At 50.5% G+C, this 20,991-nt stretch overlaps 1 protein-coding gene across 1 annotated transcript; it reads right to left on the reverse strand.

Moving 5' to 3' along the window:
• Positions 1-11,220: 11,220 nt before the first annotated feature.
• Positions 11,221-16,899, reverse strand: Hlx (H2.0 like homeobox). Its single transcript, XM_008823759.3, has 4 exons — positions 15,742-16,899; positions 14,819-14,998; positions 13,870-14,054; positions 11,221-12,029 (listed from the first exon to the last, which is right to left on the reverse strand). Exons 1-4 carry the CDS (start codon positions 16,328-16,330, stop codon positions 11,559-11,561), a joined length of 1,425 nt encoding a protein of 474 aa, XP_008821981.1. The 5' UTR covers positions 16,331-16,899; the 3' UTR covers positions 11,221-11,558.
• Positions 16,900-20,991: the final 4,092 nt, after the last annotated feature.

Genomic DNA, 20,991 nt, shown 5'->3' on the forward strand with positions numbered 1-20,991 from the left:
CAGAAGACCCAGATTTGAATCCCAGCACCCACATAGCAGCTAACAACTGTCTGTAACTCCAGTTCCAGGGGAGCCAACAGCCTCTTCTTTCCCTGCAGGCATTGCAAGACAGGGGTGCACTTACCTACATGCAGACAATACACGCATACACATAAAATAAAAATAACAAATTTTTTAAAAAGAAACCAAGAATAATCGGACGCCGAGCTGTGATGCTGCTGCGTTGGTAGAATGCTTGCCTGCGTGCACAAAACCCTGGGCTCCATCCCGTTGTGGTGGAGACACCTGAAATCCCAGCAACGGAGGCAGGAGGATCAGAAGTTCAAGGTCAATCCTTGCTGAGTAGGGAATTCTGAAGGACCAACCTGGGCTACTGGGAGAGAAAGATTAGATGGCTTAGGAAAAAAAGTTCTGTTTGTGGGCTGTGCGTAGCCTGAACATTCTCTTTAGCCAGATTCCCGCCGAGCCCCAGGACGCTGAGCCCTGACCCCAACGTTAAATCAAAGGGGGAGAAGAGAGAAAAGCTGGTGTCAGGGAGACACAGTTAGCACGGGTAATTGCTAGAGAGTTCCGTTTATCTGCTGGACCACCTGCTCTGGCTGACCCTAGAGCCGGGCTCTCCCAGGGCCAGAGCTCACTGAGACCAGTTAAATGTGACTAAAAGAGACAAAAGCCACCGGCTTCGGGTGTACTTCAGACTTTTGGTTGCCTGAGCACTCTAAGACCCCAGAGAAGGACTTGCTTATTAGCATAAAAGACTTAACCTGGGCTGTGAGGAGAGGGAGCCAGAATTCATCCCCAGTTCTGTTCGCTTATTTCCTGTCCTTCATTTGGCTGCCTTAGCATAATTCACCTGTCTGTAATGACATCATTAAAATTTGTTTTTTTTTAAGTGAGCTAATATATAAAAAGCGTTTAGAACAGTGCTCAGCACGTAGGCACGAAACAATTTACTGCCTGTGCAAATTGAAAATTTGTAGCTGGTATCATAAATTAAACTGCTCTGGGGTTTCACTCCCTAACACTATCTTGGTGACAGTATGGATAAAGGGATCTTCACTGAGCTGAGTGCCCAGCTTAACTCTCAGCTCCAAAATTCAGGTGTGGCCCTGAGCTGGGAGGAGGGACCATACAAGGTGCGCAGTCCCGTGAAATGTGAACCCTCTAGTCTCCACCTCAAAGGGACTTCAGCCCTAGACCAGATTCTGGGACCATGTTTCCTGGCTCCTGGCTCCTGTGTCTTCAAAGAAGACTTATGGGGTTCTCTCATTCGTCCTGATTTTTTTTTTTTTTTTTTAATTTATAAGTGTTTTGCCTGGTGCCAGTGGAGGCCAGAAGAGGACGCAGGATTCCCCTAGAATTCGACAGTTAGCCACCATATGGGTCCTGGGAATTGAACCCAGCTCTTCTGCAAAAGCCTTCCGCCATCTTCTCTCCAGTCCCCCGCCCTGAAGTTTTTATTGATTCTTTACCGACAGCAACGAATAGAGATCAAATTTGGGCTGCAAGGGCAGACACTGGAATCTAGATCTTAACCGGACCCTGGTAGGACGAGGTCCTGTCATCTGGTTCTGGTAACCTGTCCGCAAGCGGCCAGTCACTGGGCCTAGAATTCCACCCTTGAACCCGCAGCATTTAACTCCAGCCAGAACAGGCACAAGCCCCTCTCGTGGGAGGGACGCGAGCCCCGGGCCACCCATCAGGTTTCCTGGTCTTGTCCAGCAGGATCAGGACTCGGTAGCCTGTGTCCACCTCGCGCCTGGAATTTCATTTGCAGCCGTGCCCTCCAGGGGAGGCGGATGATCGCAGGGCTACAGATCCGACAGCCTGGTGGGCACCATACATGGCCGCTGCCCCTGCAGCCCCAGCTTGGTCTCTCTGGGGCTCAACGCTCAGCAGCTCCAGGCTCTGGAGCCAGAAAGTGTATACACACCATAAATTTTCCCACCCGGCCGGGCGCGGTCTTCGGCTGCCTCCCGGCTCTGGCCCCATCCTCGCGCCCTGGTAACCACAGCCGGGGCAGCCAAGCACTCCTGGTCCCTGACGCACCGCTGTCTGGTAGAACGCAGAGGCTGCCTTAGGACTCCGGGCACCGCCTGCAGGAAGCTCCCACACACTACCCACTAGGCGAGGGTTTGGGAGTGGGCTAGACAGGGAATGAGGTGAGGCCTGAGCTAGACTAGTTGAGAACCGAGAGGAGTGATGAGCCGCGAGGAGCAGAAAGAGTCTGTGGCTTTACTCCCAAAGTGTGTCTTCCTATCCTGGGGTATGGAGAGCAAGGGACAGCTGTTTGCTTAAACATGTTCTCCTGCTGGCCCTTTCTTCATCCAGTGGTTTCAGGGCGTAACCAGAGGGTGCTTTCCAAGGCAGTGCCTCCAGCCCATCCTTTTTAAAGGATTTCTCCTGCTGTGGCATTTGCTTAGTGATGGAGTACATACTCAAAGACCTGAGTTCCCCATCGCTCCCACTTGGAAAAAAAAAATGTTATTCCCTTTGGCTGCTTTTATTTATGAAGCTGGTGTTTGAAATGATAGGATTAAGTCAATAACAACAAAAAAGAACAAAGCCTAAGTTTTAACTTTTTCTTTCCCCTCCCTCCACTTGAAGAGAGAATCAAAGCCCACATCTGTTCTTGGATTAGAGGAAGAAACTTGGAAACTGAGGGTGGAGGAGAGGAATGGTTTTTGCTGCTGCTGCTGCTGCTGCTGCTACTCTCACTGCGTAGCCCAGGCTGGCCTCCATTTTCAGATCTTCAGTAAAGCTGGAATTACAGGCATGCACCGTGACAACATACACTCTTTCCCAGATTCTTCTCAGGCTTACCCTCACTGGTGACTTCAAACCTTCCGTGCACATGCTTGCTCTTGCTATGAGAGGTACTAGTGATAATGGCTTGATAACAGTTCACAGAGTCAGTGCCTTTCAGTTACCAAGAGACCTGTGCTTGTTTTATGATCCTACTCTGTATCCTGAATGAATCCCATATCTATCCGAAGACTTGACCTGTTTCTGGGTTTCTGAATAAACTGAGGAGGTAGATATGGGGAGGAGAGCTTAATAGGAGCATGAGTTGGGAAAGGCGGGATTGCTCTTCTCACAACCTTTGTTTCTATAGAGAATGGTGAAAACAGTATTGGGAAATAGATGGGAAACTTTGTAGTTTCCAAAGGGCCAGTCATCAGAGAATGGAACTTGGGGGCGGGGGCATCATTTCTTTTATAATTATGAAGACCCATTCGTTTCTATATGAGCTTTCTAAAACCACTGCCTTTCTCTACATTTGGTTGCAAGCTAGCCTCCATCACCTCAGCAGCAACGTGGCTGTCTGAGCATGGCTGCAGCAGATGTGAGGGCCGGGCTCTTCTTAAAAATCCTGAGTGAAGGTTTGAACCATTTCAGAAGGAAAGGAAAACCAGAACACAGGGAATAGACAGAGGAGTGCGGAGGGAGAGCTGAAGATTCGAAAAGCAAGGAAGACAAAGAGGGTGCAGAAAGAAGGGGCAAAGTTTAACTTAGAGCTACATTCGATTTCAGGATTCTGTGCACAAAATGAGACTTCAATTTGGCTCCTTTTATTGCTTGTGCCCCCTTCTCCCTCCCCCCAAAAGACAATCTCAGCCTAGGAGATTACTCCCCTGGGGGAGAGGAGCAGGAGAGGACTCGATATAGATTCTTGAGCGAGACCAGTGTGGGCACAGAAAGAACGAACTCCGCTCCACATCAAGGAGGGGCTGGAGTCAAGACTGCCTGGGCAAGGCGGGAAGCCCAAGGTTCAGGAACTGACTGTGGACTAGATGCTGTGGCACGAGGGCTGGGAATCCAAGACTGCAGACGATGATCAATCGGGGACTGTACATTAGACTTGGACCAGTGGCGAACCAGACAAAGCAGAAAAACCTTCGGAAGGTGATGAATCCTTCAGGGGCAGATCCGAGCCCTGGGCCAGGAAAGCGCGCATCCTCCAAGCTTCCAGCGCACTCCTTTGGAGATTGCCAGATAAAGAAACACGTTCCCAAATCCCGCACGGTGGTACACACCTTTAATTCCAGCACTTGGGATGCAGAGACAAGTGGATCTCTGTGAGTTTGAGGCCAGTAAGGGCTACATAGTGAGACCCTATCTCAAAAAGAAAAGAAAGGAAGATAAGAAAGAATAGTTTGTGTATTCTGTTTCTCAGGCTTCCACCATGTGCTGAGAACGGTACTGTAACAGAACAGAGAGCAGAACACCTTCTCCCCCAACATAAAGAAACAGCCCTGTCAAATCAAAGTGAGGCTGAGAAACTTTCAGACCACAATACTTTTATTTATTTATTTATTTATTTATTTATTTATTATTTTAGAAGGGTCTCACTCATTTACCCCTAGCCTGGTCCAAAACTCACTATGTAGCAGAGGATGACCTCAAACTTCTGATCTTCCTACCTCTACCTCCTGAATGCTGGTTTTATAGGCTGGGTTGCCACTCCCTGTTCATGCTAGGCAAGCACTCTATCTACCAACTGAGCTATTTCCCGATGCTCAAACCAGAAATTTTCCCTGAAGCCAGTGGGTATTGAGGGTGGCTCAGAAGTCTTGAAGCTTTGGTTACCTCCTGCTCCCTGCCCTGCCTTGTTCCAAGAAAGCTTCCTGTGCTCTGCACAGCCAGGTCAGAGCTGGGACCAAAGAAAGCACAGAAGACTTTGGGTTTTGGGTTTGTTGTTTGGTTGGTTGGTTTGGTTTTATTTTGATAGCAGCCAGGGTGTTGGAGACAAGGTTGACCTTGGGCATCATGCAGCCACTCCCATAAACTGATTTGCACCTACAGTATGAGGCCAAGGATGCCTGTGGTTCTAAACTCCAGTGAACATACACCATCTAAAAGGAACCCTGCCTGTGGACTCTTCCTGCTGCCTAGAGTGGTCTTGGTGGCAGTCTTGGATTCCCTGGAGTCTCATTATTTGCTGGTTAACTCCACTTCCAGGGTCTCTACTGGTAACTCCTTGCCATGTTGCTTCCCTTCCTCTCGTGTTTGCAACTCATACTATTTTTGAGGACTCATTAATACTAAACTCAAGGACCCCAGTCTTTCTATTCACTTATTCAGTAAGTAATTGGAGGGCACTATCCATGTGCTAAGTATTGTGCTAAGTGCTAGTCTCTTCAGCCACTTAGCAGAGAGCTAGTCTCCCCTTAACAAGCTGAGGATGGTTCAAGGGTGTAGCTCTGTGGTATGGAGCTTACTGAATGAGGATGAGGCACTAGGTTCAAATCCCTGCACCACAAATAACAATATTAATAATAGTAACCTGAGGGTGTTTTGCCCTTGAATGAGAGAAATAATTTCCTGTTTCCATGTTGACACTCCCTCATTACTGTTAGTTAAGAACTTAAAACTCCTAAAGCATCATCTATTCTGACATATTTCAACCCTGATATCTGCTTCAGCTTCCATCAAATCCTAAGTGTCAGGAAACTCCAGCTTCTTTTCCCTCTGACTCCCCAGTCACACCTATAGGGATTGTAATCAGCAGCCAGCTGCCTGCAGCAGGTACTGGCTAGAGTCCCCAGAGCATCAAGAGAATCACCAGTGGGGTCTCTGATACTGTCTATGGGAACATGTGGCAACCCTGGCAGCTTAGGTCAAAGGCTTCACCTTACACCTTAAAGGGTTTTCTGGGGACACTGTGCAAAAAACAGCATCAAATTCACCAACTTCCATATAATGATTTTTAGGTTCTTGGTGACTGGGAGTTATCTTGCTTTCTTGTCCTTTTTCTACCATGTGAACAGTTAACAAAAACCTCAACAAATGGTGCCATGAATAAGCAAATAAGTGAAAGAATATATCATGCCTTCCTTTTAACTGTATACCAGCTATTTCCCCCCTTTGAGTTTTTTAACTCAGTTTGATCTTTATAGCAATTTGTAAGTTGAGTTTCTTTAATTATACTTTATTGTACAGAGTTGGGAAAATTGAAGCCAAATGGTTGGATGAATTTCCCAAGGCCATGAGGCTAATTGTTGAATCAATGGATGGATGGATGGATGGATGGATGGATGGATGGATGGATGGATGCCTCTGGAGCTAGTCAGGATGCTTCTATCCAGGGCTGGGATCAAATATACTTGTTAGAGCACTGGATCTCAGCTATAAGAGCTGACCTCTTGCCGTACTTCCCACCATGCAGGAGTCAGAGCAAGTGATCAGAGCAACACTGAGCTCCAAATACAAGTCTGGTACCAAGCATCACCCTCAGCCATTGACTACACCAGAGGGTGTTGCTTGATATCTGATGCTGCTGGAGCTGAATTTAAGGCTAGGGAGGGAGGACACAGGGAAGGGAGGGAAGGAGGAACAGAGGGAGAGCTAGAGCTAGGGAGGGAGAGAGAGAGAGAGAGAGAGAGAGAGAGAGAGAGAGAGAAATACCAGTGCATTTGGTACCCCCAAGGGCCATTGCTCTTCCAATTCCACTTCCTGCCCAGAATTCCAAGTAGCAGAGATGACCAATCAAAACCCAAAACACCACAGATATTATGGTCACCTTCTCTGGTGTGGCTGGGGACACTGCTAGCAAACTAACAGAGGCCCAGACCTGCCACCCCTAGAAAGACAGACAGCTCTCAGGGGCTACCAAGCAGAAAAGAGGAGCCCAGTGTCCCCAAAGCTGTGGTTCAGAACTTTTCACACACCTTTGTAAAAACCTTTTAAGCTGTGAGCATCCTAGTCAGAATCCCATTGGTCAGGCCTATCAGAAAGAAGCCTTCATAGTCCTGCACACTTCAGAAGACACTGACCCCAGGATCCATCCTAGTCCTGGCACTTACTCTCCCATTACCTTGAGCAGATGGCTTGATTTCTGTCAGTGACAACTGCCCATCCCTAGTACGAGGGCATCAGAGGCAATCATACATAAGGCAGCATCTAGCCTTGTTTTCTAAAATAATGGAGAGTGGGGCAGCCAAGAGACCCATGGACCAGCAATCCTGAGCTTGGCTGTAGAGGGAGGGCAGGGTTCCACTGGAGTCTGCAGTTCTGTTAGAACCCAATCCCTAGGGTATCTTGCCAAGCACACCCCCTACTCTGGGTAAGCAAGCTGGACTCCCCAAGAGCAGCTATGGGAAGGATATGACTTGTAGAAGAACCTCCATTTGTCCTGGGGACCCTAAACAATATCACTAAGATATTAAAAATGATGCTGTGAATAAGATCTAAATCCAAGTTGTTCTCTACTCTGCCAACCCCTCCAGTTAAAGCTCCTAGAACCCAGCAACTGCTTCTTCAGTAACACCATGGAGTGTGTGCTGTATCTCCCCCACTCCACTCCCCAGAAGCTAAAGAAGGGGAAGGCAATGTCCCTTGCATGTTTAGGGTCCCCTGGGCCATCTCCAATGTAGTGTCACAATATTGTATCAGAAGGACTGAGCTCACAGTACTTTCTTGGCCCATTTTTCCTCTTTAAAAAAGGTGGGTGGAGGATGCCCGGTATGGTGGCACACACCTTTAATCCCAGCATTCAGGAGGCAGAGGCAGACAGATCTCTGAGTTTGAGGCCAGCCTGATCTAAATATCGAGCTCCAGGACAGCTAAGGCTACAGGGAGAACCTGTCTCAAAAAGACCAAAGGGAACCTTGATGCCCACAAATGGAAGGAGGGTCTGTCTACCTTAGCCTCTTGCCTTTCTTCACCCTTTGCTGCCCCAGGCCCACCCCACCAATCTCAAGTCTGCTTAAAGATGGCACAGCTTGGAGAGAAGGACATTGCATCCTGAAACAGGCTAAAGCTCCACAGAGTGACCTTCAAGTCTAAGGCACCCTGGAAAATCCCCGCTGCAGACCTAAATTCCTGCCTTGCCTCTTAGGGCTTGCCCTCCTCTGGTAACTTTGACCCCTGGGCCCCCGCATGGCACCAACAACCTTACTCTGCCCATTCCAGTGGAGTAGTCTGGCTCTGTCACCATCCCTTCCAGAGTCTGGATAGGGACAACAGCCAGAGAAGAGATCCCAGAGTTCCTGGGGTTTCTTTTTGGTCCCCTCTGAGGTTTGGAGGGAATCAGAAGGATTCGTGAAGGCTGGAGCCTAAGCGACTGCTTCCCTCAATCCTTAGAGAGGGTAAAAGTGAGGGAAAACCCTGAGTGATTGCCTTGGGTGATACAAGTCTTCCTTGGAGACAAGACCTGGCTTTGATGTTGCTCTGGCCCCAGTGGGACCCAGAAGCCAGGGTTACACACTCCTAGTATCCAGGTCCTTGCCACTTTCTGCCTAGGCAAGCAAATGCTGAGGGAAGCAGACCTGGCTTTGAGGGATATGGTCTGTGGAATGCCGTGCTCCATAAATTTTACGGAGAAAAGCGACCCACCAGCAGAGGCAGAATAAAGCGGTGTGAGGTTCATCACGTTCTTTTGTCATATGGAAAACGGAACTTTGTGTGTTCCTACCCACAAAAATGTTAAATCGACTGTAGAGCACCTGTCTCCAATACTTCTATGTGAATCTGCATTTCTGTGTCTCCGATTGTCTGTGTGGATCAACGCAGTGTGTCAGATCCCTACTCCCTCTGCTTAGCGAAATCCACGCAAGTCGACATCCCTACCTGCGTTTTGGGAGACCCTAATTTCCTCGTTCAGAAGGTTCCGCACTGCGGGGACTCCTGCAAGGGGCAAAGAAAAGCCCCGCTCTGTACAAAGAGTACTGCTCGGGAGGAAAGCGCCCGGTTAGAGGGTCTCGGGGCTGGGCTGGCTCCGCTGGGCTCCGCTGGGCTCTGCTGGGCTCTGCGATTCTCCCGGGCTGGCTCACACCGACCTCCTCCAGGCTCCAACCCGCCCAGAGGTCTGGTGTCTGCAGAATGCACAAGCTTAGCCTTCTTTCCTGCGCTAAGATAGGATCGAGTGCTTCCAGAAAGATCCCAGTAGTCGCAGCCCAGCAAGGAACCTCCAGGTCAAAGGCATGCTCCCGAAATGCAGGCTTTTGTCCCTGCAGCCCGGCCTGCCCAGACGCCTTCTCCGCAACTGCCCTTTTTCTAAATAAATTAAATTCACGTGCGATTACGGCTGCTGATGAAACGTGGAATAACTCCACTCGCCGGGATAAAGTCCTCCAAAAGTCTCACAAGATATATGGTTAGGAACTAGGGGGTGAGGCCGGTGGAGACTAGAGTGTCTCCAGTGACCCTAGAGGAGGATCTGATTTCCACAATAACCCTTTATGTGCCCGCCTCCTGGTTAATTTCATCCCCAGCTCCCGCGGGTCCCCAACCTTTCCGAAAGAAGGCTAAAATTCTACTTGAAATCACACACCCCCACACACAATGGTTTCCTTTAATTACTAAGTCCAGAAGCAAATGAGGAAAAAATTAATGCCTTCGAGAGGTTAGAAGGTGAAAGGGGTGGCTGTGAGATACAGGACACTGCACTTTGCACACAGCACCAACTCCTCCCAGCCTTTCCTCAGACAGGCTCTGACTAGGTAGATGTATGCCCCCACTCCTCTGTTTTTAATGCGACAATCGAGCATAAGTGCTTCCAAATTCAATGTCTTTGGGGTGCTTAGATTTCACATTTTCATTCTTTATGGAGTAAGAGGAAAGAAATCTAGGTAATGACTGAAAAATTGAGGTACACAGGGAATACCACAGATTGAGAAGCAGAGTCCAACGGAAGACTTGAAGAACTGCTCCAGCCCCACCTGAAGCCTAGGGCTGCTGTGGACCCCAAACTCTTGCGGAGCAATTAGGGATAATAGCTAGCTCACATTCCCATTTAAGTTGGCGTCCCTTCTGAGGCACTCTACCTTAATTCACTCTTCCCACTCAGACAATCCTGGTCACAGCCCTCTACCCCTTTCAACTATGCTCTTTCTAAGAGAGACTCCACTTCTTGATGGGGCTTACCAGTTTGGCTGGGGCAGGGAACAGTCAGCTTTGCAGATCTCTGGGACTTGATTAAGCATCTGGCTTAGCCCAGGAAGGAAAAGCTAAATCTGTAGCTCTACTCCAACCCTGAACCAGAGGTCCAGAGCAAGGATCCTGGATTGAACTTCAAAGAGCTAGTCAAAGTGAAGAGGGTAAGCAACACTGAGGTGTAGCCCAGAACCTTCTACTATCCACCTGGAAACGGGAGTGTCTCATAAAATCTCTGACCTCAGCATTTCCCTCCTCTGCTTGGGCAGGAGCAACCTGGAATCGGATGCTGTATTTGTGAAACATGAAATTTCCAGGAATTTGATGCTGTATTTGTGAGACATGGCAACACTGGGTGCCAAAAATTGTTGGGGACATCTCTTTTGGCTGCTGTTTCAAAATGTCCCCCAAAGAAATTTTTTTTAACCATCTTAATACTTTTTACTTAATTTCAAGGAAAGGATTGAAGAGAAACATGGGTCTTAGAAAGAGGTTTTCCATTTAAAAAGAAAAGAAAAGCCTTCTAGAGTCCATCCTAGCAGCAGTGTCAAAATGTCCAGCCTCAATGGAGTGGGGAACCTGACCCTAACTCCCCTAAGGACTGTCGTTGGGAGAGCTCATTCAGGAGCCTCCAGTGAGAGAACTTCGAAGGAAGATTTTATGTGAGTAGTGGGGAGGAGTAGGTAGTTTGTTGCATTCATCCCCAGACAAATATGGACCAAGAGGTGCAACCTTGCATTTGGGCTTTGCCTCTGCCTGAAATTCAACAAGTTGCCTCATTACTGTACCATCACATTAGCATCTTTAAAACCAAGACCCTGGCACGCTGAAGACCCAGCCTCCAGCTCCTAATTATTGTGACATTTCTGCCCTTTCCTCGGATCTTTGGGTACTGGAACCCCATCCCTGAGCAAGGGGCAGTTAGCACAGAACAGTCCTCGGGACCAGGCTAGTCTAGAAGCTAGGCAGAAGCACCACTGTGCCTGTTTGGACTCTACCTGGCACCATCACTGACTTCACTCTAACTCTGAGCTCTCTGGAGTCACCAAAAAGCGGACCTGTGTGGTCACTGCATCCCGACTTTGTATGGGAAAGCCATGGGCATAGGCTGGCTGCTTGGAGCACAGAATAGGTAGGTGGCTCTTTCCAGGGACTTCAACAAGGGATGAAACCTCTAAGACCATAGCCGGATCTCTGCTGTAAGGTGGCTCGGAGGTTGCTCCCCCCACCCCCACCCCCCAGGTGCCTTTGCCTTCTGCAGTGTTTCAAGGCTTAGGTCCCGGTCGGAGATCCTTGGGCCTTAGTAACTACCTCCACGCCCCAGCAGGCCAAAGGCCCTTTACAAACCACAGTAAACATTTTATTTACACGTTTAGGGCTTTCGAAGTGCACCACGTTCTTACACCCCTGATGCCCAGATGAACAGTTCAATCAAACACTTCAGTGTGAGCTGCTTGGGGCGGAAAGAAGTGTTCGATTTAGCACGGTAGTCTTTGTTGAGGCCCCAGAAACTCCCTTTTATTCTGGGCGACGTGGGCCTCAGGCAGCAACAGGAGTGGGGTGAACCGGGAGGAGGCTACCACCTGCGTCTCCGACCGGCCGGGGCCACCAACATAAAGTAGGCACAAAATCCAGTGGCGTTGGGAAAACTGCACGCAGCGCTTCCAGCCCCTCGGTCCAGTCTACAAGCCTCCAAGCGGGGCTTGGGCGGTCTCGGGGCTTTGGGGGTTGCTGGTGACCGAAGCCTGGGACGCCGCGGGCATCTCCGAGCAGCTGTTGCCAAGGCTGCCGGCGGTGCTGCTCCCCACGCTGCCGAAGCTGAAGCCGCCGCCGCTGCCCGCGCCACTCGCCCCGCTGCTGGCCGGGATGAGGGCGCCGGAGGCCGAGACCTTGATGACCGTGGTTTGGTGCAGAGATCGCTCGAGCCGGTCAGTCCGCTCCGAGTCGCTGGGGGCCATGTCCAGGGACTCGGAGTCGCTGCTCTCGGTCTCCGCCTCGCCCTCCGAGCGGCTTGGGCTCCTCTCCTCCGGCTCTCCTTCAGCCTCAGCCGGAGCTCCACCCGGAGGCTTTTCACCCGCCTCCTTGTCCTTCTGCGCCTGGGCCTCCTTGGAGTGCCTCCACTTCATCCGCCTATTCTGGAACCACACTTTCACCTGTTGAAGAAACCAGCCGAGCTAGATCAGAGCTCGCTGCATCTGACTCCAGAGTCGGCCCTAAGGCAGGTTGACCAATCGCAAAACCAGACGTTGCACTAAGCATAAAGACCCTGAAGCAATCTAGGATGAAACCGGGCCCGACCCACTAGAGACCATTCTCAAAATACGGCCTTCCAGAGGACCTCGGGCCTGAAATGGCGTGACTGCGAATGGGAAGGGCAGATTCCTGCATCTCACCCTTTAACCTACTTAAGCTCCCCTAATTGATGCTTCTTAATCTCAACCAAGTCAGGACTCTTGTAAGAATCTGGTGAAAGTTATGGAATCCCGAGGCAGAAAATGCACATATATCCAAGACTGTGCACACAACTTAAAAGACTTGAGTGAGCCAGTATTAAGAATCCCCCTTCGACTAGCCTGTTCCTGTCCAACCACTACCCAAAGCAATTCACTGTAGAATCTATCGGCCTACCCCTTTTGACTTTTTGAGACAAGATTTCTTTGTAACCTAGGTTGGCCTTGAGCTTGGGGTCCTCCCGCCTCTGCCTCCAGAGTACTAAAGTTACAAGCCTGCACCACCATCCTATTCCTTTTAGGGAGGGACGCAAGGAAGAAAGGAATGAGAGGAGAGGTTCACAGTTAATCCCAGTGGAATGGGGAAACTGCCTAGCTTCAGTAAAACCATTTCCTTGGCAATTTTTTACTCCAGAGTTGATAAAGACCCTACCCCTGTGAGAGATAAACTTATTCTCCTGGGAGCTCAGAAAATGCTGGAATTAAAAGTGGGGAAAGTGGAGGAATAGGGTAGAGATGGAGCAGAAAATCTATATAAATATCTGTGATCCCTGAGGGGGTTGCCCAACACGTTCACACAAGTTCCAGCTTCCCTTTTAAAAATAACATCCACAGCTGGTAGAAAATGGCCAGGCTCTCCAGTGTGTCTGTGTGTGCTGAGAAGGAGAGTTGAGTAACGGAGAAAAGAAAGACACAGACACAGAAGTTGGGGACCAGGCAGCTACCAGAAAGGCAGTCTGCCTTGGCTTCTGCTCTGCCTGTTGGAGACCGTCAGCACTGAAGCAGCCAGAGTCACCGGTAGGGGAGGAGGATACACAAGATGACTGACAAGTAGAATCGCAAAAGAAGGAAAAATGGGGGTGGGGGGAACTCTAGAAAAAAAATAGTTCCAGCACATCAGCCCCCCCCCCCCGCCCCCGCAGTCGTCTTAAAAGTTCAACTAGGCAGTCTGGAGAAAAATGCTCCTGGCATTCTAAGAAAATATTTTTTCCTTTCTACCACTCAACTTCACCCCCAACAGAAACTTTCTTCAGAATCCTCAGAAAGATGTACTGTGCCCACTCTAGGCCAACTCCTTGCCTTAAGTAAAGCTAAGTAATTCCGTTTGAAATTATATTTTCACTTCCTCACAACTGGGATTTCACAATCCAGTGGGGAGGGCAGTCGGGGCGGGGGGCAACAACAATCTCTTGACTTAGGGTTTTATCTCTTCTGAAATAAACTGCCTCCTACAGCAAAGTGCACTCCAGTGGAGTGCGTAATTATCATCTGTGGCGGCCTATTTGCTTTCTCCGTGGCTCTCTGGCCTGTTGGCCAAAATAAACACGAACTGCTTGTTGACATACATCTTCAAGACTGGACTAGTCTCTCCAGTCCCTCTTGTTCATCTCTACCCCCACCCTCCTCTCCTCTGGCTCCTTGCAGCATCCACAAAGCCTCCTGAAATTCAAGCCCTTGTGTTTGGATCTCAGGAGTGGGTCCATACTGCGCAGGCCTGTTTGCAGCCGGCTGGAGGATGGAGGCCTGGTGTCAGCCTGTTTACCTGTGCATCGGTGAGGCCCAGCATCGCTGCCAGCTGCTTTCGGTCTGGCTTGGTCACGTACTTCTGTATCTCAAACCTTTTCTCCAGGCCTTTCCTCTGTAGGTTGGAAAAGACCGCACGGGACCAGGAGCGCTTCCTCTTGTAAGTCTGAGGCATAGTGTCCTTAGTGAGTACAGCGTAGGGACCTGCCCAGCGGTGGGAAGAGAGGGCCAGATTAGTGTTCAGGCTGTGGGCTGCAAGCTTCTGGTTCGTTCAGATACTTAAAAGTGTTTTGAGTTCACAGTCTCCTTTGCCCCTATTCAGAAAGCCTAAGGAGGGATTTTACAGCTTTTGGTAAGAGAGCTTTGGGCCTAAAGCCCTCTAGCTGGGAGCTCCATGGATTCATATACAGAGAAATACATAAAGCGAACACCAAGCAGGCTGTCTGTCTAAAACAGACAGAAGTGTCCCTGGGGCCTGAATGACATGTGGATGACAGCCCTACATTCCACTGTGTTTGCATTACTCCCTACTCCCGCATGTGCCTATAGAGAAGACATACCTAACCAAGCAAAAGTAAGGTTATTCCAAAATGTGTGTGTGTGTGTGTGTGTGTGTGTGTGTGTGTGTGTGTGTGGTTTATAGATTTCACCTTTGAATGTTGCATTTTCAAACCACCCTGTCTGGGCGAAAAAACTAGGGACCCAACCTTGACTCATCCCACCAGGCCCCAAGCACACACTATCTTGGCTCCCTGGGGCTTTCCCCAACTGTATACACACAGAGAGAGAGAGAGAGAGAGAGAGAGAGAGAGAGAGAGAAAGAGAGAGAGAGGAAAATCTTTCGGTTTCTCTCACAGGCCTTCAGAATCTCCTGCCCCAACTATGGGATTGTGACACAGCTGCGGCTTAGGGCATTAGTCCTGAGATTTCTAAGGGTCAGTGGCCGAATCTCAGGAGGTTTTTCTTACCTGGAAACGTGTCTTGGAATTGATGCTGGACTGAATTTCTCGGGTTGGAACTCAAGGGACTGAGGATGGCAGATGCCTCGTTAATGGGATCTAGAGAGGCAAAGAACTGGCCTGCGGAGGGCTGCAGGCCTGGGAGGTGCACCCCGGTGGGGCGCCCACCAGTTAACAAAGATGTGAGATCTGGGGAAAGGGAGAAATAGCTGATTATAACTTGAGCAAACTCACACATGCCCTCTGGACAGATTCGTTCCTCCCTTTTCCTAGCTCGGGATCTGATTTTTGCTGCAGTGGAGTCAAAAAAGACCCTTGTCCTCTGAAACCTCTTTCCCAACTGCCCAGAACTGTTTCTGTGTGTATCAACCATGGCCAGTCCACAATTCAGAAAGGAAGGGCTTTTCATAAAAATGGTCCTAAGGATGCCACTTTCAGATGGCTTCTAGGAATTCCACAGACCCCAATTTCCCCCTCCCCTATGCCCTGTACCTTGCCTTCTCCCCTCGGGGGGGGGATAAGACTGGCAGTTTTTTGTTTGTTTAACATAATCCCCAGGAAATTTTACTGGAAATCATATCAGTGCAAAGGAAAGTGTTCCCAGGTAGGACTTTCCTTGTCAGAAAAGTTCTTTCTCCAGATATATCATTCAAAAGATAGACTATATCTACTTTTGCAAAAATTTACACCAGCTTATAAATAATGATTTCACTGTCTCTTGTTTTTAAAGCATCTCGAAATTCAATTTTTACGTAGCGCAGGTGAATTTTAGACTTAACGTTTTGTAGTTTTCTTACAATTATTTTTCCTCTCCTTCGTTTTTACCTATTAAATGTAAAAGCATTCGAAAGCACCCCAAACCGACGTGGGGTCCAGGGAGTGGTCAGGGTCCAGTCTTTATAGAGGCCTGGGGCCTCCCACTCAAGACCTACCTCTCAGCGTATTGCCTTCCTTGACTTTGGGATCAAATTCTGCAGACAAAATGCGGTCAATTCCAAATTTGAGGTCCTTGCTGGAGGGGGTCGGGGTGGGGCCGCTGTGGTGGGGGACCACCCGCGTCCCTGAAGCCGAGGGCTGCAGGGATCCGGGCCGGGGTGGAGGCTGCTGGGCTTGCGGCTGCTGCGGCGTCGGTGGCGGCTGTTGCTGCGGTGGGTGATGGTGGTGGTAGGCGGCCGAGAGCGGAGACAGGCGCTGCGGGAAGCCGGCTGGGACTTCCGTGGGCGCCACCACCGGGGTGGGACGGAGCGGGGATCTGGCGGCGGCTTGGTAGGAAGCGTGCGGGTGAACCGAGCCCAAGTGCGCGGTGAGGGCGGCGGCCGAGGCCCCCACCAGTCCCTCGGCAGCCGCCCCCGGCTCCCCTACGCCGGCGTGCAGGATGTCGGCGATGCAGAAGGACGGTTTCTTGATCGCCGCGGGGTCCAAGGGGAAAGAGCAGCCGCCGGGACCCGCGGAGGAGCAGTAGGCGGCCGACCAGAGACTGAAGTTGGACGCGTAGAACGGAGCCAGCCCGGCGGCGAACATCCTGGCGGGCTGAGCCGCCGGCGGGACTGGGTGAGTGGGTGGGTCGCTGGGAGAGGCGGCCCAGCCGGGGAAGATCCGCTTTCGCTTCTCCACCCGGACTGGCCAGAGGGCGGGCCGGAGCGCCCCAAGGCCACCGAGGGCGGAGGCGACGGTCACCGCCCGGACCCGGGCCTGGCTGGCGAGGCGACGCGGCGGCCGCGCAGCCCGCGGGATGGGGGCGAGCGAGGGGCTCAGCAGCGGCTCAGATACTCCGGGGACGCCGGGGAGACCGAGGCCCGACACCGAAAGAAAAACCCAAACAGCTAAGCCCGAAGAGCTAAATTTAAAACAACAATAATGACCCGTTAGTTTAAAAAAAAAAGTATTAAGAAAAACAACAACAACAAAAAAAAAACAACAAAACAAAAAAACTCCTCTCTAAAAACTCCCAAAGTTTTGGCAGGAGCTTTCGAGTCAGACGGGAGTAGGACCTTGATCCATGCGCTCATTGGACATCGAAGTGACCAATGGGACCCGGGAGTGGAGGGGAATTGGGAAAGAGGGGGCGTGGCGCACCATCTTGGCCACGCCCTGGCCACGCCAAAGTGTTTTTTGTAGCCGCGTGGGCCGAGCTGAGTACTGTGCTTCCCTGCGCTGCGTAGGGGCCGCGCGGTGGCTCCTGGGGCCTGTGGCTGTCCCCTAACTCCCGCAGCTGGGGACCACCGCCCGGCTTCGGGCAGGTGGTCGCAGGAGCTGGGGGGATGGGCAGAGCTGGGGCTCCCCGGCTCCACCGCGGCCCAGAGACACCCTCCCTCCCCCGGGGCTGAGCGCGCTGTCTTCTCCCAGTTTTCAGATTTTCCTTCGCTCTGCCTTTTATCTCCACGAAGGCTCCAATCTTTCCCCAGTCCCCACCCGGATCCTGCGACCCAGAGTTCTCAACCCAGGTCTGCACTCTATTGGCTTCCCTGGGATCCTCCGGGAAGCCGGAGGGAGGGGCGGCTGCCAATTAGTTTTATTCGGAGCTGTCACACTGGTGGCCACTTGTACGAGTGACTTTTCAAACAAAATAAGATGGATGGCTCCGAACGTCTCCATTGGACGCAGCCAAAGTTTTGCCCCGACCCCCCCCTCCCCGGCTCAGCCCCGGAGAGTGGCACGCGCGTCCCCTCCACCACACCTTGTAGGAAATGCCACCCGCTCTCTCTAGCCACCACGTCCCCAGGTCACGTGGGGTCCGTTGTTTTGCAAGCGCGAGCCGACTGCCTTAAGGTTAAATACTGCTTTCAATTAGGTGACCGGCCCCTTTGGCCTGGTCAGTGGTGGCCAGTGCCTTCCATTCTTGCTCAGGATCTTTAAAACTCAAGGTGGGTGTCATGGGGGGTTTTCTGCCGCATTAACATCTCTATTTTAAGAATTCGTTCTCTTTTAAATTATAGTCAGAATGGATTTCCCCACCCCGCTCCCAAACAAACCACAGGCCACCCAGATGAGCTGTTCTTGCACATTTTCAGGAAGAAAATAAAATAACGACTATAATGAAACCACCAAGTCTTTTGTTTTCGATTGTCCTACTAAGCGACTCCTAAAGGAGATGCGGAGGCATTTTTATTTCCCCTCAGCACTAAGGCACTAATTAATCTCGAAAATGCAAGTTAACTGACTGACCATCCCATTTGGAGTGAACTCACTGAATTAACATCGAGTGACTTCTCTCGGCCCTGTGTCGTGGACATTGGCATCTTAAGGGTTTGACTTTCTCCCGGATAGCAATCAATCAATAGAATCAATAGATAATCAGTTCTGATAAACCACAGAAACAAGACAATTCTCTCCTCTCTCTCTCTTTCTTCCCCCCTTTCCTCTTTCCCCTCTCTCCCCTCTCTCTTCTCTCTCCCCTCTCTCCTCTCTCCTGTCACTGAAAGGTTTCTTGCCAAACTCCAGAGGCATTGGTGACAGAGGTGCTATATCCGGGCATGGAAGGGTTTGGTTAGTTGAGGGCAGGGGTGCCTGGGCCAAGAGAGGGCGGAAGTCTCGTCTAGCTAGCTGCGGGTAAATGTGTGACAAATACAAGGCCACCCGAGGCATTGGCAAAGGGTTCTGGTGTGCCGCCTGTGACAGAACAGTTTCTTTAACTTCACAAGATCCAGGGAAAGTCACTGGCCCAGCGAGTGGATGCCTGGGCGGCCCGGAGCTTTCGCCTCTATTTTCTAGAGTCCTTTATAACTCGGTTGCGATTCCAATTTCACTGCAGACTTTCAGACCTCGGGCAGCCTAGACCGAAGTCCCAGGTCTAAAAGACGCGCTTCAACGCTTCGCCCGGAGCGCGCGCCTTCACCTCCTCGGCTAGAAATAAGAGTCCCCACCCCTTTCCACCTTTTGCAGGGTTGAAGACCCGCTAAGCGGAACGTGGGGGTGCAGACTCCGGGACACCTACTGGTTCCGCGCTTCACCCACAAGCCTCCTGTGCAGCGCTTCGAGGCCGGGAGTGCTGGACACTCGCGCAAAGGCGAGGCAGGCCGAGCCGCTCGGCCGCTGCATCCTTGCACCGCCCGCCGGTGCATCGCGAGCTGCAGCTTCTATGCGAAGCCCGGTTCTCCCCGGCCTGGGGCTACATTGCACCAGCGCCTTCCGAGGCCTTAAAAAAGGGGGGGGGGGTCAGGGGGAGGCTTTGAATCTTTCTTGCCCCGGGCCCAGTCTTCGGCCTGGCAGGCCCCTCGCCCTGTTCTGAGTCGGCACAGGGCGCTCCTCATCTCCCAACCCCTGAACATCAAGAAGGCAGTAGGAAGCCCAGGACCCGCCGCAGTGCGGGTCATCTCCTGTTTTCTTGATGGGCTCAAACTTGGACTAAATGAGCGGATGTGCCTGCGAGATTGGTCTCAAAATAGAAGCGGTCCTAGTGTTTTAGGATACTGCAGAAATCCTTATTTCTTCCGGAGAAAAACTCTATAATGACTCCTAGCACTTCCCCTTTCGATATTTGTGCAGCTTTATCTCCACCGGCAAGTTGCTCGGGTGACGCAAATCCGCTCTTGTGTATTACAACGACCAAAATAAATGCACGGAAATCAATTCCCTTCTAGCAATGAAAATATAAATACACAGCTGCGACTTTCCCCTTTAATCTTTGCTTTCCGAGCGGCTCCGGGCTGTGGCGAAATGAACTGGTTCAGAGCTGTTGAGACTGGCTGAGATGCCCTAGGGGCCAAGACCCGGACTCCCCTGGGGGCCTAGTAGGGAAAGAAAAGGGCCCCGATTAAACCGAATTAACTCGAACTTGGTTTACACCGCCACGACCTTAAAAGTGTTGGCGAAAATTTGGAAGCTACAGTGCTGGCTGGGCGGCTGAATATTTGTGATCTCTGTCTTAACCAACTAGTCTCAAAGTCTCTCCTTTTCAGGGAAGACACGCACTGTACTAGGAACGGTCAAGGTCAGAGTAGATCCCCTTTATAATTTGGCAATGTAGTTTATGAGGATTTAGGATTCAAAAAAAGAGACCAGAGTCAAGGGCTGATGCAATGACTTAGGCAAAGGTCTGGTCATCCTTTGGTTTCTCTGATTCTTGCTTTCAACCCAGAAACATACAAGGTCAGTTAGAGAGGATGCTAGACTTTCAATATTACAGGAAGATGATTCTAGACGGGCCAGCTGCTATGGGATTTTTTTTTTCCTTATAGAATCTGAGTAAAATAGCATGTAAGAGGCTGGAGAGATGGCTCAGCAGCTAAGAGCACTGGCTGCTCTTGCAGAGAACCTGGGTTTGAATCCCAGCAGCCACATGGCACTAACAAAGGTAGATAACTCCAGTTCCAGGAGATTCAACGCCCTCTTCTGGCCCCTGTGGGCATTGCATTACTCTTGTGCACTTACATGCGGGCAATACACTCATACACATAATTTTTTTTAATTAAAAATATAGACTGCTCCTATCTCAACCCTTCCAGTTAATTTTAAATATTCTTTAAGACATGGCACCTACTCCCTTTTTAAAAATGAGGGACAGAAATAAATATCCACAGTCAAAAGGAGGAGGAAACACAGCTTACCCAGATATTCAAGCATTTGAGAGATTTGCAGCACTGTAGGAATCTGTGTGTATGGCGCCTGTCATTCCACCAGCTGGAGGTTAGATTTATTGACTGCTGGACCCAGCACTCACATTTAGTGGTGAATGCAGAATTTTTGTTCCTTGGGGGGGGGGGGCTAGGATTATTCTAAGTAGGCCACAACTCTCATTCCCTAAACAACTTAGAGTTATTCTAGAGTTTTTCAGGAGAACTGGGCTTTGCTACAAGGTAGGAGGAGCAACAGGACCACAGGAGTCCTTAGCCATTTAATTTATTCTTTTCCTCCCCCACCCCATCCCACCCCATTTCCTGGGGGCCAGACTCTCAGGTGGTCCTCTCCTAGGACCATGACCTTCCCCTCGAACTTTATTTTAGCCCACAGGTCTGCATCCAAAGCTCCACAGCCCTTCGGGTCTGGTTCCATTTGCCTTTTCTTCCCAGGGAGTTCCCTATTTCCTTTCCTGTTTGTGTCTCTTTAGACTTATGTCTACCCCTCTCCACTAAAGTTTTAGAGATGGGGAGCAGCAGTCTAGGCAGGCAGCTGGAATTTTCTCCTGTTGCAAAGATCTGCTTCTGTGCCTATCCAAGTTGTCATTACATCCATCTAGAAATAAT

This window comes from Nannospalax galili, unplaced genomic scaffold, assembly GCF_000622305.1.
Source record: "Nannospalax galili isolate Female #2095 unplaced genomic scaffold, S.galili_v1.0 scaffold368, whole genome shotgun sequence".
NCBI classification, from domain to species: domain Eukaryota; kingdom Metazoa; phylum Chordata; class Mammalia; order Rodentia; family Spalacidae; genus Nannospalax; species Nannospalax galili.